Source organism: Tripterygium wilfordii, chromosome 10 (genome assembly GCF_013401445.1).
Source record: "Tripterygium wilfordii isolate XIE 37 chromosome 10, ASM1340144v1, whole genome shotgun sequence".
Taxonomy (NCBI): Eukaryota; Viridiplantae; Streptophyta; class Magnoliopsida; order Celastrales; family Celastraceae; genus Tripterygium; species Tripterygium wilfordii.
Genome location: NC_052241.1, coordinates 10,466,646 through 10,480,916, shown reverse-complemented (window position 1 = coordinate 10,480,916; position 14,271 = coordinate 10,466,646). Strand labels below are relative to the sequence as shown.

General features: G+C 37.7%; 3 protein-coding genes across 3 annotated transcripts; 2 read left to right on the top strand and 1 right to left on the bottom strand.

Annotated features, from left to right (window-relative positions):
* Positions 1-1,020: 1,020 nt before the first annotated feature.
* On the bottom strand, positions 1,021-1,488 carry LOC120007719 (inhibitor of trypsin and hageman factor-like). The gene has a single exon (XM_038858118.1). The coding sequence runs from the start codon at positions 1,415-1,417 to the stop codon at positions 1,208-1,210; it is 210 nt and encodes a 69-aa protein (XP_038714046.1). The 5' UTR covers positions 1,418-1,488; the 3' UTR covers positions 1,021-1,207.
* A 6,008-nt stretch (positions 1,489-7,496) lies between these two features.
* LOC120007717 (poly [ADP-ribose] polymerase 1-like) lies at positions 7,497-10,148 on the top strand. The gene is made up of 5 exons (XM_038858117.1): positions 7,497-7,663; positions 8,244-8,293; positions 8,417-8,618; positions 8,848-9,034; positions 9,137-10,148. The coding sequence occupies exons 1-5, from the start codon at positions 7,520-7,522 to the stop codon at positions 9,364-9,366; spliced, it is 813 nt and encodes a 270-aa protein (XP_038714045.1). The 5' UTR covers positions 7,497-7,519; the 3' UTR covers positions 9,367-10,148.
* Positions 10,149-10,983: 835 nt separating this feature from the next.
* LOC120007716 (deoxyhypusine hydroxylase-like) lies at positions 10,984-14,155 on the top strand. Its single transcript, XM_038858116.1, has 7 exons — positions 10,984-11,272; positions 11,787-11,920; positions 12,040-12,275; positions 12,361-12,499; positions 12,796-12,922; positions 13,567-13,685; positions 13,776-14,155. The coding sequence occupies exons 1-6, from the start codon at positions 10,999-11,001 to the stop codon at positions 13,668-13,670; spliced, it is 1,014 nt and encodes a 337-aa protein (XP_038714044.1). The 5' UTR covers positions 10,984-10,998; the 3' UTR covers positions 13,671-13,685; positions 13,776-14,155.
* The last annotated feature ends 116 nt before the right edge of the window (positions 14,156-14,271 follow it).

Genomic DNA, 14,271 nt, shown 5'->3' with positions numbered 1-14,271 from the left:
CCATAGGCGGGCAGTCACTGTTTGGGCCAAAGGCCATACACCTGATCCGTAATGAAAAGCCCGTTAATGCTGCTTCGAGCCCTTGCCCATGAAAAAACTACCCTTGTTTTAAATCCTGGACGGGACAACAAAAAACAAGAGTTTGGGTCAGGGGTTTCTCTTTGGGCAGTATTGGGCTAGATAGTAATCCATAAAACATTAGAACCCAATGACTGTTAATATTGGGCTCTGTTCTATTTGTTTCACATTTGGACTAAACCATGGGCCACAACCCGAACTTTATGTGTGGCCTTTCTTTTAAACCGAGACTGTATTGTGTTTGTGTTTTCTTTTTTTTTATATCGGGAGAACCTCTCCGAGATGGGGGTCTTTGGATTCATCTCAGAGGAGTAAACATCCATACCTGTGTATCGTACTCTTGAAAGTTTCTTTATACGGAATCAAGATAAACCGTTGGTATTTTACCAGAGGATGTCACCCCAAAGTATTTACTATCGTACTCTCGAAAGTTTCTTCATACGAAATCAGGATAAATTGTTGGTATTTTACCAGAGGAAGTGACCCCAAAGTATTTACGAGAGGTTTTGAACCTAAAATCCTTGGATATACATGGAATTTCAGATACGTTACATGCACGAGCTATCAGAATATTGTTGAAAACTTGGCTACATTACATTCAAGGAAGGATCTCATCATCTATGTGTCTATGGATGCGAATTTTTGCATCTAGGTATTGATCGTTCTGGAGTACCTCTATGGATGTTCATACTCTCCCCCTCCTCACGAATTTATTTCATGATAATATCACGTCTTTCCCACTCATATCCATGATATTCTTGGTGATGGGAGAGTGAATACCCAACTAGTCTAGTTGGTCAGCGGGTGTTTGGTTCTAGACTCTAGAGTACAAGCCCATGTCCACCCAAGAATTGAATCAGCCCACACCACTAATAATGGATGAGAATTTAGATTTGAGAATGAGATGAAGTACTGCTGAATAGGAGCATAGAGAAGTAGAGAAACCACAACAAACACATAAACATTCAAAATACTTATTTATTCAACAACTTATTTAATTTACCCATATTGAGTATATATGAGCTGGTCATGTTGATAGTTTATTGTACAGAGTGTGGGTACGTAGATATATATCTTACAACAAGTACACATGCATGGTGGCTATATATATATATATATATATATTAGCTTATCCAATCCTTGGAACACGATACACCACCCCATCCTTATTAACCCAAACCCAGACCCTGTCACACCTGAAATCCAGAATCACAGAACTTCCTTCCGGCACCACAATCGCATTGACATTGATGTTCTCTCTCTCTATAATACCCTCTGCAACTTCACCTTTGGTTCCGACCAGCTCCGGCCACGAACTCTTCCCTGGAGGACATTCCATCTCTCTCTGGTATGAAAGTTTAATAATCAAAAATCAAAACACTTCAATGGGTTTGATTGTGAAGAGAGGTTATGGTGATTTAGGGTTTTTATAGACTTCAATTTGGTTTGCTTGTCGAGGTTGTACATTGACTGAGCCAATGCATATCGATTACTAGTCATCCTTAAGAATTGTCAATCTTTTGTAGTCTTAGTTCGGTGGGATAATCTTATTTCCTGTTCACAACTTTGGGGTTTGCTTACCAAGAAAAATGTGGCATTTCATAACTTGTCGGCACAACGTAGTATTAGAAATCAACATTGGTATTCTTTATCAAATACAATAAATCATCAATTGACGGAATATCAAATTGAGAAGCATAAGATGATGGCCATAATCAAAATTCAATTTGATGTACATCATATCACTTCTTTTTAACCCGGCAACGACACCATACAAGCTTGTCCTTTATACATTAGATATATATGAATCTAAACTCGGACCGTAAACCCACATGAACAAAAGTTTCCCACCCAAACGACATGATAAGTTGGATTAAAGCCATGTGCATAATCACAAGAATATTGTTCCCATTGGAAATCAAACTCAAAATCTTTTGAATCCATACGATTTAGCTCTCAAGAGATTTATAACTAGAATATCACCTCAAGTGGTTCTACATCATATCAAGATGAGAGATTACGTTAAATGTATGTGTTCACTCAACAATATTGTTTTAATGAACACTTCGGGACTTCCATTAGCAAATTCATATATTTGTACATAATGCAAAATTCACAATAGGATACAGTTTCTAGGGATAAAAGATAGAGACCGACTTTCAAAAACTTGTGTCCTTGTGTTTGAATTTGTCATAATGTTTGGATATATTTTGTTCAAGCTTATGTTGTGTTTCCACTTAAAATTGCTTACCTTTTGATAACGACTAATGATAGGGTTCCCAACAGTTGGTACTCCAGATATCCCAGCTGTCTAATTTTATGTACATGATTTCATGTGCATCATGTGAGATATGTGAAGTCCACAAATTTACTTGAATCATGTATATCCAAATTAACAACTGAGATAACTGAAATACCAAACTGTTGGGATCTTTATCATTTTCATTTGACAATGGAAATGCCAATGCATATCACTAACTTATTCATGGGCGGAGCTCAAACTACTTGGAAGCCTAAATTGGGCTGGATTCAATGCTTAGATGCCAACGTTTTGAGGCCCACGGGATTGAAAATACAATTATAAGTCGCTATTTGCACACATATTTCAACTTATTACACACATATTTTAAAATTTTTTAAATTTATCATTATATGAAATTACCTTAAAACATGTTTACTTTTTACACCCATTTTTTTCCTCAATACAATTAAATTGAATTAAACTTTGTAACCCTAAATTAAAATTATACAATTAAAGTGAGCAAGAGAGTATTTTTTGTCATTTGACTTGTTATTTTTTATCCTAAGACGTGTAATATGTATATGTTTATGGAGTTCAAATAAAATTACCATACAAATCACATATTTTTATTTTGTATTTTTAATATACACGGCCACCTGATGCGGCATGTAAACTCTAAACGTTTCAATTTTTAAGTAATCGTATATAGATTTGTATAGTTTTATTGAAAATGTGAATTGATCATCCTTCGTTATAAATTAAGTGATCATGGACCATCCAATACACATACGGAAGTACTACACATCCATAAAATAAACATTCATAAACTTACATAAACATGTGACATGCCTATGTGGCATCTTTAATAAAGTTTGTTTTTTTTTTTAATTTATGTGGCATGCCTATTTGGCTTGTCACCTATATTATGTAAGTTTATTGATGGAAAAATTATTAACATATATCATTTTAGATACACATAAAACACTCTATGCGAGAAAATACATGCCACATATTAGGATTGACTTCTAATCCAAAAAAGAATAAGGGGTGTTAGAACGTGAAAATGTCTTACATCGCTTAGAGAGTATCAAATAATGTGGTTTATAAGATAGGCACAATATCTTAACACTTAAGGCGTCCTTTAAAGATCAAACTTGTGCTGGTCCCAAGCTCAAAATGAACAAATCCAAGCGGATTGAGCGCAACCTCTCTGACCCAAAACGGGCTCACCACTAATAATGGATGAGAATTTAAAATCGAGAAGGAGATGAACAGCTGAATATGTAGGAGAATAGAGAACCCACAACAAACAGATTAATATTCAAAAGACTTATTTATTGAACAACTTATTTAATTAACTCATATTGAGTATATATGAATTGGTCATGTTCATCGTTTATTGTACATAGTGTGGGTACATAGACATCTTACAACAAGTACACATGCATGGTGGCTATATATATATAAGCTTATCCAATCCTAGGAACACGAGACACCACCCCATCCTTGTTAACCCAAACCCGGACCCTGTCACACCGGACGTCCTGAGTCACAAAACTTCCTTCAGGCACCACAATCGCATTCACATTGCTGTTCTCTCTCTCTATGATACCCTCTGCAACTTCACCTTTGGTTCCGACCAGCTCCGGCCACGAACTCTTCCCTGCAGGACAATCCATCTCTCTCTGGTATGAAAGTTTAATGATCAAAAATCAAGACACTTCAATCGGTTTGGTTGTGATTTGTGAAGAGAGGTTATGGTGATTTGGGGTTTTATAGAGTTCAATTTGGTTTGCTTGTCGAGGTTGTATATTGACTGAGCCAATACATATCGATTACTAGTCATCCTTAAGAATTGTCAATCTTTTGTAGTTCTAGTTCGGTGGGATTATCTTATTTCCTGTTCACAACTTTGGGGCTTGCTTACCAAGAAAAATGTGACATTTCGTAATAACGTAGTATTAGAATTCAATCAATTGAGAAACATATGATGATGACCATAATCAAAATTCAAATAGATGAAGTACATCATATCATTTTTTTTTCTAACTCATAACAACGTCATTCAAACTTATCATTTAGACATTCGATATGAATCTAAACTTGAGTCGTCAGCCCACATGCGTAGAACTTTTCCACTCGACAATATAATAAGTTGGATCAAAACCCTGCACGTAACCACAAGAATATTGCTCATAATGAAAATCAAACTCAGAATCTTCCGAATTCATATAGTTTGACCCCCAAAAAATTCATTACTGGAATATCAACCAAGTGATTCTACAATATATCATGATGAGAGATTACGTCAAATGTATATTGTTGAATGAACTCTTTGCGATTTCCTTGAGCAAACTTAGACATTTGTACATAATGCAGTCATAATTTTTGGCTATACATTGTTGACTATTTTGTTCAAAGCTTATCTGTGTATCCACTTAAAATTGGTCTCTTTTGACAACGGAAATGCCAATATATATCATTTGTTGATTCATGGGCCGAGCTCAAACTATTTGGAAGCCTAAATTGGGCTGGATCCAACTATTACTTATCACACATAAAAATCAGAGTCGAAAATAAATATTTGCGGCCCAAATTGACGCCCACTAAATTCTACATAAAACGATGCACAGAGCAAGTGCGCAAGAGTTTATTTGAGCATTTTTTTATAACCGAGAATAATATCATACAAGTTTACCCCATTGATATTTGATATAGGTCTAAAGTAGAGTCATCAGGCCCACGCGCACAGAAACCTGATTACAGAGTAAGTTGGGTCAAACCTTATGACAGAGTAAATTAGCCACGGAGAGATTCATCAACTAAACAATCACCCAAGTGATTTTATTTAACACTTTGATCTAAAGCAGGATTTTAATAGACAATAATAACAATTTATGAGTTTAATCTTACTTGGTATGACAGGTATAATACTGTTTCTCCTTATTGTAAATAGTGGTAGCAGCAAATTATGTGACAGTACAAGCACACATGATTGCCATATTGGCTCTAGCCAATTTTAGGAACTAGAGCGACCTTCCCAGTCTCGTTAACATAAATCCAAACCCTATCGCACCTGTAGTCCGCTGTAACAAAACTTCCTTCCGGCAACACAATAGCCTTAACGACGCCAGGATCTCTCGCTATCGTCTTCGCTGCATCACTGCCGGACGCACCAACCAGCTCCGGCCAGGAGGTCTTCTCTGTCATCGATTAATTTGGTAAACAAATTAAGTTCATTATAAAACAACAAATAATAACGTAGTTTTTTGACTTACTTGGACATTTAGATGCCATTCCTCTCTGTAATATGAATGAATGTGCGAGTGATACAAAGACTTCAATCGGCTAATTTGCTTGGGAAGTAATGTTAGGGGTGGGATATTGGCTGTATATAAAGGATTCAATATACATGTTTTCTTGTGACAGTAGATCATAGCTGGTAATCGGCCAGAAATGTCGATGTTCTCGAGACCCGATTCAATTGTATTTTCCGTCCACATTGTTGTCATTATTCACGGGCAAACATGGAGAGCCTTGTGCACGGGCGTTGTTTACTAGAACATTGTTGTCGTTTCCTCATCAGTAATGTTTTGATGAAGAAGCAGGCCAAAATATGCCATTGCACATATACAAAATACGGTTCAAGAAAATATATTTAAAAAATGCAAAAGATGAGAAAAACTAACATCCGAGGGTATATATAACTTCCAACCTGAAGACAAGACATGAACATATCCAAGAAGACCAGCACAAGCTAGGCCTTATTGAATCTATAACTGATTGGGCTTTTTGGGGCCGCGATTCTTGAAATTGTGAGCATGTTGCCGTTAAACATGCCCTCTCTGTCATACACCATAGTTGAGCATGTAATATTTTTAAAATTGCATTAGTTTAATGGCGATCAGATTCTTGATTTAGTAAAATTGAATTTGTTAGAAGTCCCATATCATAAAAAGATGTGTGGATATTCCCCTTAATAAAGGCAAAGCCCATCCCTTACAACATACGATGTCTTTTCCTAAGGCTTAGCCCATTTGCAAGCTTGATGTATTCACAAGAATCGGATAACTCAATGCGGACCCAACGTATCTATAAGAACTGAACAACGTAAAGTGGACAATATTATCGATGTGCATGGGGATATGGATTTATAATATAATTAGTTTAGGATTTAGGGGTTTCTAGAAATGAACAAATTTGAGTTGGATGTATGTGATACTTACAAGGCGGAAATATTCAATAAAGCGGGATTGTTAGACTACTATGGAACGGTATTCCTTAATTCGTTGCAGCAATGGCCATCTCATCCATAAGTGCTCGCAATTCTGGCTTCTGTGAGATGGGAGGATGCATTCCATGCAATGGTGGATGTAGCCTATTGCACTCCAGTGACCCGCAAATATTTTCCATTAAATATAGCATGTCCAGTTGACAACTTGATGATTACGCCCCCAGTCAAAAAATAAGGCCCTCAGTCCGTTAAAACCTATCCAATCTACTAAGTAACTCTGACCCTATCATAAGTCTAAGGTCATAATCCAATATCGAGTTTTCAAAAATTCATATAGAATAATTATGATAAATTACAATGTATTTTTTATTGCTTTCAACTATTTATTAACGTATTTTTGTGCTTGTACCCAGCAATCTCAAATCTTGGGTCCGCCATTAATTTCATGCTCTAGCGTGGCATCCGTAAACCCTTTTGGAGTGTTCTAAAGCACAAGTGTACCTCCCCAAAGAACCGCTCAATAACTTCACCTTGAACAGTCAACCAAAGTGATCCATTATTTGTGGCGGGTGGCTGAGACAATATGTCGAGACAGGTGGGTCCTCTTCCTCTGCCAACTGTACCTCCGCGGCCATGGAACATTGTCTATTTGTCAGCTTAATCCCATACTGCTTTGCAACCTTTATAAGCTCCTCTTGACTTTGAATTGGGTCGGGTTAACTACTGAAGTGATACGTTGGGGCTCCACCCTCAAGAGTCCAGACGCCAACGGGTTGGTAAAGTTTAAATATTTTTTGGTAAAAAAAAAAAACTCAAAACAAGAAAGCGTACCAGAGACGCCATGGAAAGCTAGAAACAGAGATTCCACAAACATTTCTCTTTAACAACCAAGCTTCTCTCACCCGTGTATATCTACATATATATATATATACACACAGAGAACATCTTGACTTTGGGGAGAGAGAATGGCGGCCCCACAGAAGCCGTGGAAAGCAGAATATGCGAAGTCAGCGAGATCGTCATGCAAAACCTGCAAGAACAACATCGGCAAGGAGGTGCTGAGGCTGGGGAGAATGGTGCAGGCCACCCAATTCGACGGCTTTATGCCTGTACTATGCTCTCACTGACTCCCTCACTCTCTACACTGCCACACTTAAATTTGTTCTTATTCGCGTTTCCTTTTTGTGCTCTGAATGCGACCCATTCTTTAGTATTGACTTCCCTTTATTGAGAAAAGGCTGCATTTTCTGTAGTCTCCTTTTGTGTGATTTTCGTTATCTTTCGGCTAATTGGTTTCTTTAGCTGCTTGATCTCAAGTTAGGGTTTTTACTGACAGTCTTAGCAATGTCTGTAGTAATTTTGAAAATTTTCAATGTAATTTTGATTTGTGAATTATATCTGTAATTACTGATACCGTCTTACAGATTATAATTCCATCAGCAGCGTCGTCTTAGGAAGTACCTTACTTGACGGCAAGGCATGTTGTGGTTTTTCCTTGTTGTGTCTAAGTCACATTATATATAACTGAGAGCGTGCCTGATGATTGTTGAGGGTTTATATTCTTAAGCAACTAGCTTCATTTCCTTCTATTTTTATTGAAATTTGAATATATTTCCTCCTCCTGGAAAAGCAGCATCATAGATTATGTTTTTTGACAAATGTTTGGCATGATTTTTCTCTTTGAATTAGATGTGGAACCATGCGGCTTGCATATTGAAGAAGAAGAACCAGATTAAATCGTATGTATTATTGTACTATCTATCTTCTTCATAATTTTCTGTAATGGGAAATCTGAGTGGGATTTATTGATTGACACCATGTCTCAACTTTCCTGATTGGGACTCTGTCTATTTTCCTTTTAGCATTGATGATGTTGAAGGCATAGAATTACTACGTTGGGACGATCAGCAGCAAATTAGAATGTATGTGGAGGGTGCTGGTGCTGGTGCTGGTGCTAGTGCCTTTGGCTCAAATGATGTCCCTGCAACCAAACTTGGTATTGAAGTTTCGCAAACTAATCGTGCTACTTGTAAGCTTTGCAGCCAAAAGATTATGAAAGGGGAGGTACATATATCTTTCTTCTTGCAGAAAATTATTATTGCTAATACATCTTTGAATTAACTTGGTGTGGTTACAAAGCCAGTCTCACACTTTAGAGCCAGAGTAAAAAGTTGTTCAAAACCTATGAATATGAACTTACGTCAAGCTTCATATAGTTGACTTGAATGGTTGGGATTGAGAGTTTTTTTAGAATGATATTTCTAATTGTGTTAATTACTTCTTTCTTTGTTAGGTTCATATATCTTCCAAGCCGGAAGGTCAAGGACCAAGGGGGTTGGCATGGCACCATGCTAACTGCTTCATGGAATCATCTCCGTCTACCCAAGTTGAGAAGTTGTCCGGATGGGGCAGCCTCCTAGTTTCTGACCAGGAAGCTGTTTGTTCCCTGGTCAAGAAGGTTTCTCCTCCTGTAGAGAGTGGTATATATTAAATTTATTAATGTTTGGAAGTTGTTTGCTGATGTTTTTCCTTTGTTTTTTGTTTTTAAAATTTCTGTATCTAAACTTCTACTTTTGTCGCAGATATTCAACAAGTCTCTTCTCGCGAAGTTTGCATGGGCAATGGATGTGGATCCGCAATTCAGATTCTGATATTGTCGTCCCCTGTTTTCCTGGAAGCGAAAGAAAAAAGCAGGGGTAAAAACCTACTCCCTCCTCCCTGCTCCTCTTCCTCGACCTTTCCATTCCGATCACCATTGTTCCCATTTTTTAAAATATTTCAGCTTGAAAATCCATGTTGTATGTTCTTCTAATCTAATTGTGAGGAAATTTATCCCCTTTTTTCTTGTCATTTCCCATACCATAGACTGTTCAATAATCAAGAAGTTGCAACATGAGTGTTTATTTTTCAAGCTGTGGAAAATCTCATACTAACATTCAATATATCAAGAATTTAGATTGCAAATTGTTCATATATTGTTATTATCTTCTTTCATGTTGTTGCTAATGCTACCTGTATTGCTGAGGGTGTCACTACCATTGCTTGTTCTACCACTGTGACCATTCTCTTCACCCTTACTACCGTGGCATTGCCTCATTGACATCCTTTATACTGCCACCAGCCGCACTGTATCTGTTTTTTCATCACTACTTGCTGTACCATCATCATCAAACTATCAAAGCCATGATCTCAAACCATGTTGGGTTTGGCTACATCTATTTTTAGAATTCGCTTGATCTTTAGCTCCATGTTATCGCCATCAGTAGCGTCACCATATCCACCAGCATCAGCGTTTTCAATCAGCGTTACTAATGCACCAATGCTTTGTTACTGCTGTCATTTCTCCATATCAAATCCATCTATGCTATTCCATTGCAAAAACTTTTTTCAAAATGAAAGCATGTCACACAACAGCAAAGTTGCGGGAAATGCTTGAAGCCAATGTTCATATGCAACTGGATCAGAACGTGATTTGCGTGACCGCTGGTAGTTTTCTTTTCAGATACTATAAAGCACCATTAATTAGATGTGTATATATATTATTGTTGTATTAGCTGGTTGAAGCTTTTTGTAAAGATGGATATCTTCTCTTATGCTGTTAGCTGAATGCTATCTTGACGTTAATATGTGGTTCAAATCTCATGACCTTCTCTTGATTTTACTTTTATTTTTGCTCCTTAGCAACCTTAATCATGCACCATCTTACAAATGAGCCGCTGGTTGAACGACAATCACATTAAATGATCATCCACCTATTAAGTCGTAGGTTCGAATCCTACTCCTCTCCAAAACCCTGTTTCAAAAAAAAATGCACAATCTTTAATAACGTGGTTAGATGGACTGTGGTTAGATGGACTGAGTTCATCAGATAGACCAATTTCTAAATGGGATTTCTTAAAGCAAAGTCTAGTCAGCGCACGTCACTATTCTTACTTCTTAGTAACATTTATGCTATGTCTTCTATAATAACTCATTGGATGGGCCGAGTCTATTGAATAGCCCTGGCTAATATTGTGTTGTTGATACATTCTTCTTGGAGCATTTTTCTTCTTCTTCCATAACTTGAACTCGGAGAAGGAAGAGAAAAGATGGTCCTATGAAAAATATTAATCTCTTCCGTTGGGTGTGGGTTTGACCTTGGTATTGTGGTCGAACCTCGGTTTTAACGATCTTCAAGCATAGAAGGTATTTTTGACCAAAAATCGTCGTAGTAGCATATTTGTGGTTTTCACGGTCGAACCGACGGTACTATACGTCATATGCGATGTTTAAAATTATGTGTGGGACCATGGAAGCGTAAGATAGGTAAGATGCGCACAAAACCAAAGCATGACCCACCTAACATATGGGCTCCACTAACATATCTTCATGGGCCATGGTCGTACGATTATCGGGCTAATTAGGTACCCGACTGAGGCTCACAAGCCGAAGTTACCGGGCCTTAATGTTAGAAGAGTCGAGACTCTCGTTGCGTGGGCTCGTGGTCCCGGAGAACCAGAATCTGCTTGTTGAACGGCTGCTTGGAACCACACAACGGCGCCGTCTTCATCGCCAACTAATGGGTTCCTTGAAAGAGATTGCATCATCATCTTCCATGGAGAAATTTCTTTGTGATCGGTTGCTGGACTCGACCCAACCCATATCGGAGCGCTTCAGAGCTCTCCTCTCTCCGCAACCTCAAAGGTGCCGGCCCCCGCGACGCCCTCATACATGGTTTTGTCCGTGCTCTTAGTTTTCTTTGCTCGCTTTATGCATGTCTCTTTCGGTTAGAGTATGCTTTCGTTGTTAAGTGTTTGCTCATTTCCTAAAAAGGAACTGTTTTTGCTCTTGGCAGTTGAAAATACCCTTTTGGACTCAAATTCGGAGTATTTGGTGTTTCCTTACTTTTTTATTGGTGTTTTTGAAGCCAAGTTTCATCTTTTTTTATGTGCCAGTTATCATAGAGTTCATAGTTAAACTTTATTTTTTTTGCATAATTGGTTAATTTTGCAATGAATGGTGAACAATGAGGTTTGTAGGATTTCCCTTTTGAATTTGAACGAGGAACACTTTCCTTGGAGGCTATTGAGATAGGGACCTGAACTAATGGAAAATTTGAAATTACTGAACCTTTTCTACCATGAATTAACTTCATTGACATGGAGATGGTGAGATGCTTTTTGAATTATTAAATTCACTGCTTAGTTTGTTTTTACCGTGAAAGAATTTTTCTTAATTGATGTCTCCTTTCAGCAACAAGAGATTCTTCAAATTTGTTAGCCCACGGGGCTGCATTTGCAGTGGGTCAAATGCAAGATACTGAAGCTATTCCTGCTTTAGAATCATTTCTCAATGATCTTTCTTTGCATCCTATTGTTTGTCACGAGGTGATTTATTTCTACCCTTTCACCCGTGCTTCCATTCTTCTATTTTTCTACTTGATTATGTTATTGCAATTACATGTTTTTAAATTTGTTCTGGTGTTTTTTTTTTTTTTCTTTTACAGGCTGCAGAAGCTCTTGGAGCAATTGGTTTAGAAAGTAACATTCCTCTTCTACAGAATAGTTTGCTTGTAGATCCAGCTCCAGAGGTTCAGGAAACCTGTGAGTTGGCTCTCAAACAAATCCAGGAATTAAAGACTGTTGTTGATGGTGATGGAACGTCCAAGACTGAAAAATCACCTTTCATGTCGGTTGATCCAGCTGCACCAGTTTCTTCTTGTTCCTCTGTTGACGAGCTGAGGTTTGTCTGGGGATTTCCACTAGTGATTGATGTATGTTTTTATTTATATTGGTTATTTTGTAGAATGATGTTAAACATTCTAAAGGAATGTCCTTCTGGATGAAGAGAAATGCATGTATGATCGGTATGCTGCATTATTTGCACTGCGAAATCATGGTGGAGATACAGCTGTTTCTGCAATAATTGATTCTTTGGGTGGAAAAAGTGCTCTGTTGTGGCATGAGGTTGTTATATTTCCTGTTATCTAATTGATCGTCAGTTTCAGTTGAGGTCAACCATAGAAAGTGACTGTTAGCATCGATGTGAATCCACCTGTTTTTGTTATGTGTCTGTTCTCGTGTGTGATTGGAGTTGGGTTTTGATGTTTTGGTTTGTCGGTTTTAGTTGCATACTTGCATTGGCTTATTATGGAGAGGGCTTCATGTTCCTTTTCTGATACTATCTTCTTCTTTTTTTTGCAACTGATGAATCATTTTCTTAGTACTTTTGGATGCTTATTGATCTATATCTGTTATTTCAGGTTGCCTATGTTTTGGGTCAATTGCAGAATAAAGCTGCTTCTGCTGCACTTAGTGACATTCTCAGGGATGTGAATGAACATCCAATGGTTAGACATGAGGCTGCTGAGGCCGCTGGTTCCATTGCTGGTATGACCACCTGCTATGTCTTCTACCTCTTGACGTTTCCGTTGTGACTTTTTTAGCAATTATGTTGTGATTATCTACCCCAACACTGCGGTAGCCCTACTTTTGGATAGGTTGATTGACAGTTCTCCGTTTATGGGGAAAAAAAGGGAGGATTCTTTCAAGTAGTTGACTCTACGTAAGAGAAGGGCGAGCCCATGCACCAATTGTAAGATAGTATGACAACATGCTTGACGTCATGGTTTTAAAATCCTGCGAACAAGCTTTTCGCATTAATGTGGGTTAACCTTGCCTACTTGTTGCCCTTCCCCGACCTCACCTTCCCTGCGGATAATGATCTATATTAGGAAAATGGTTTATTTTCCCATGGTACATCAAATGTAGCATGTGGCTGAAACTTCTAGTAGCGGACTTTTGGCCGTGTTCCACCCTTTTTTCACATATCATTTTGCACAGTATAGAAGTCTCACCATATGAATTCGACTTGGTGGTTTTATCTCGAGCTTGTAGTTATTTCCATTTTGGATAAGTAGCAGAGACTGCTGTGTGAATGTTGAAGCACTATAGTGATATCTTCATGGCCTTTGAAGTTGAGCACAATTTAAGTTGGCCGTATGGAATACTAAATTAGTTTTTGCTTTAAGCAGACGGGCAAAGTATTGCACGTCTTGAGGAATTTGTGAAGGATCCGGAGCCTATAGTCTCTCAGAGCTGTAAAGTTACTTTGAGCATGTTGGAATATGAAAGATGAGGGAAATCATTTGAGGTATGCATCAGAACTATTTGCAATTTAAACATCTTCCTTGAAATTAGCATGTTTTCTGGATATCAGGACTCTTTTCGGCTCTTTTCGCAGTACCTCTTCATGCAAACGCCCTCATTGCAAGCTTGAACAGATATAGTTCGTGGCCCGTCTTGCTACCTGCTCTGGAATGATAGATGATTCCTATCCTGTATCTTATTATATATGAACCAAGCTTCCAGGAATGAGCTCCAAGATGAAGGGTAGGTAAATTTATACAGAGGTTGATGATTAGAGCAATGGCTACCAGGGGAAGGAAAATAGAATTAGTCAGAAAAAATTAACCGCATAATCTCTATCGTAACTCTTTTTTTTTTTTTATAGAGATAACCCAACACGTTTAATTGTTAATCCATTGGTGATAGCCTCACGGTTTTGATATTTTAAAACAAGTCTGCAAATATAATAACATCCTACAAATTCCTTTCAATGCACAACTTACCCCCAGAAACAATCAAACAAATCTGCAAATATAATAATATCATGCAAATACTTTTATAGTAAGTGAATTTGTGGGTTTCACATGTCTTACGTGATACATATACGAACT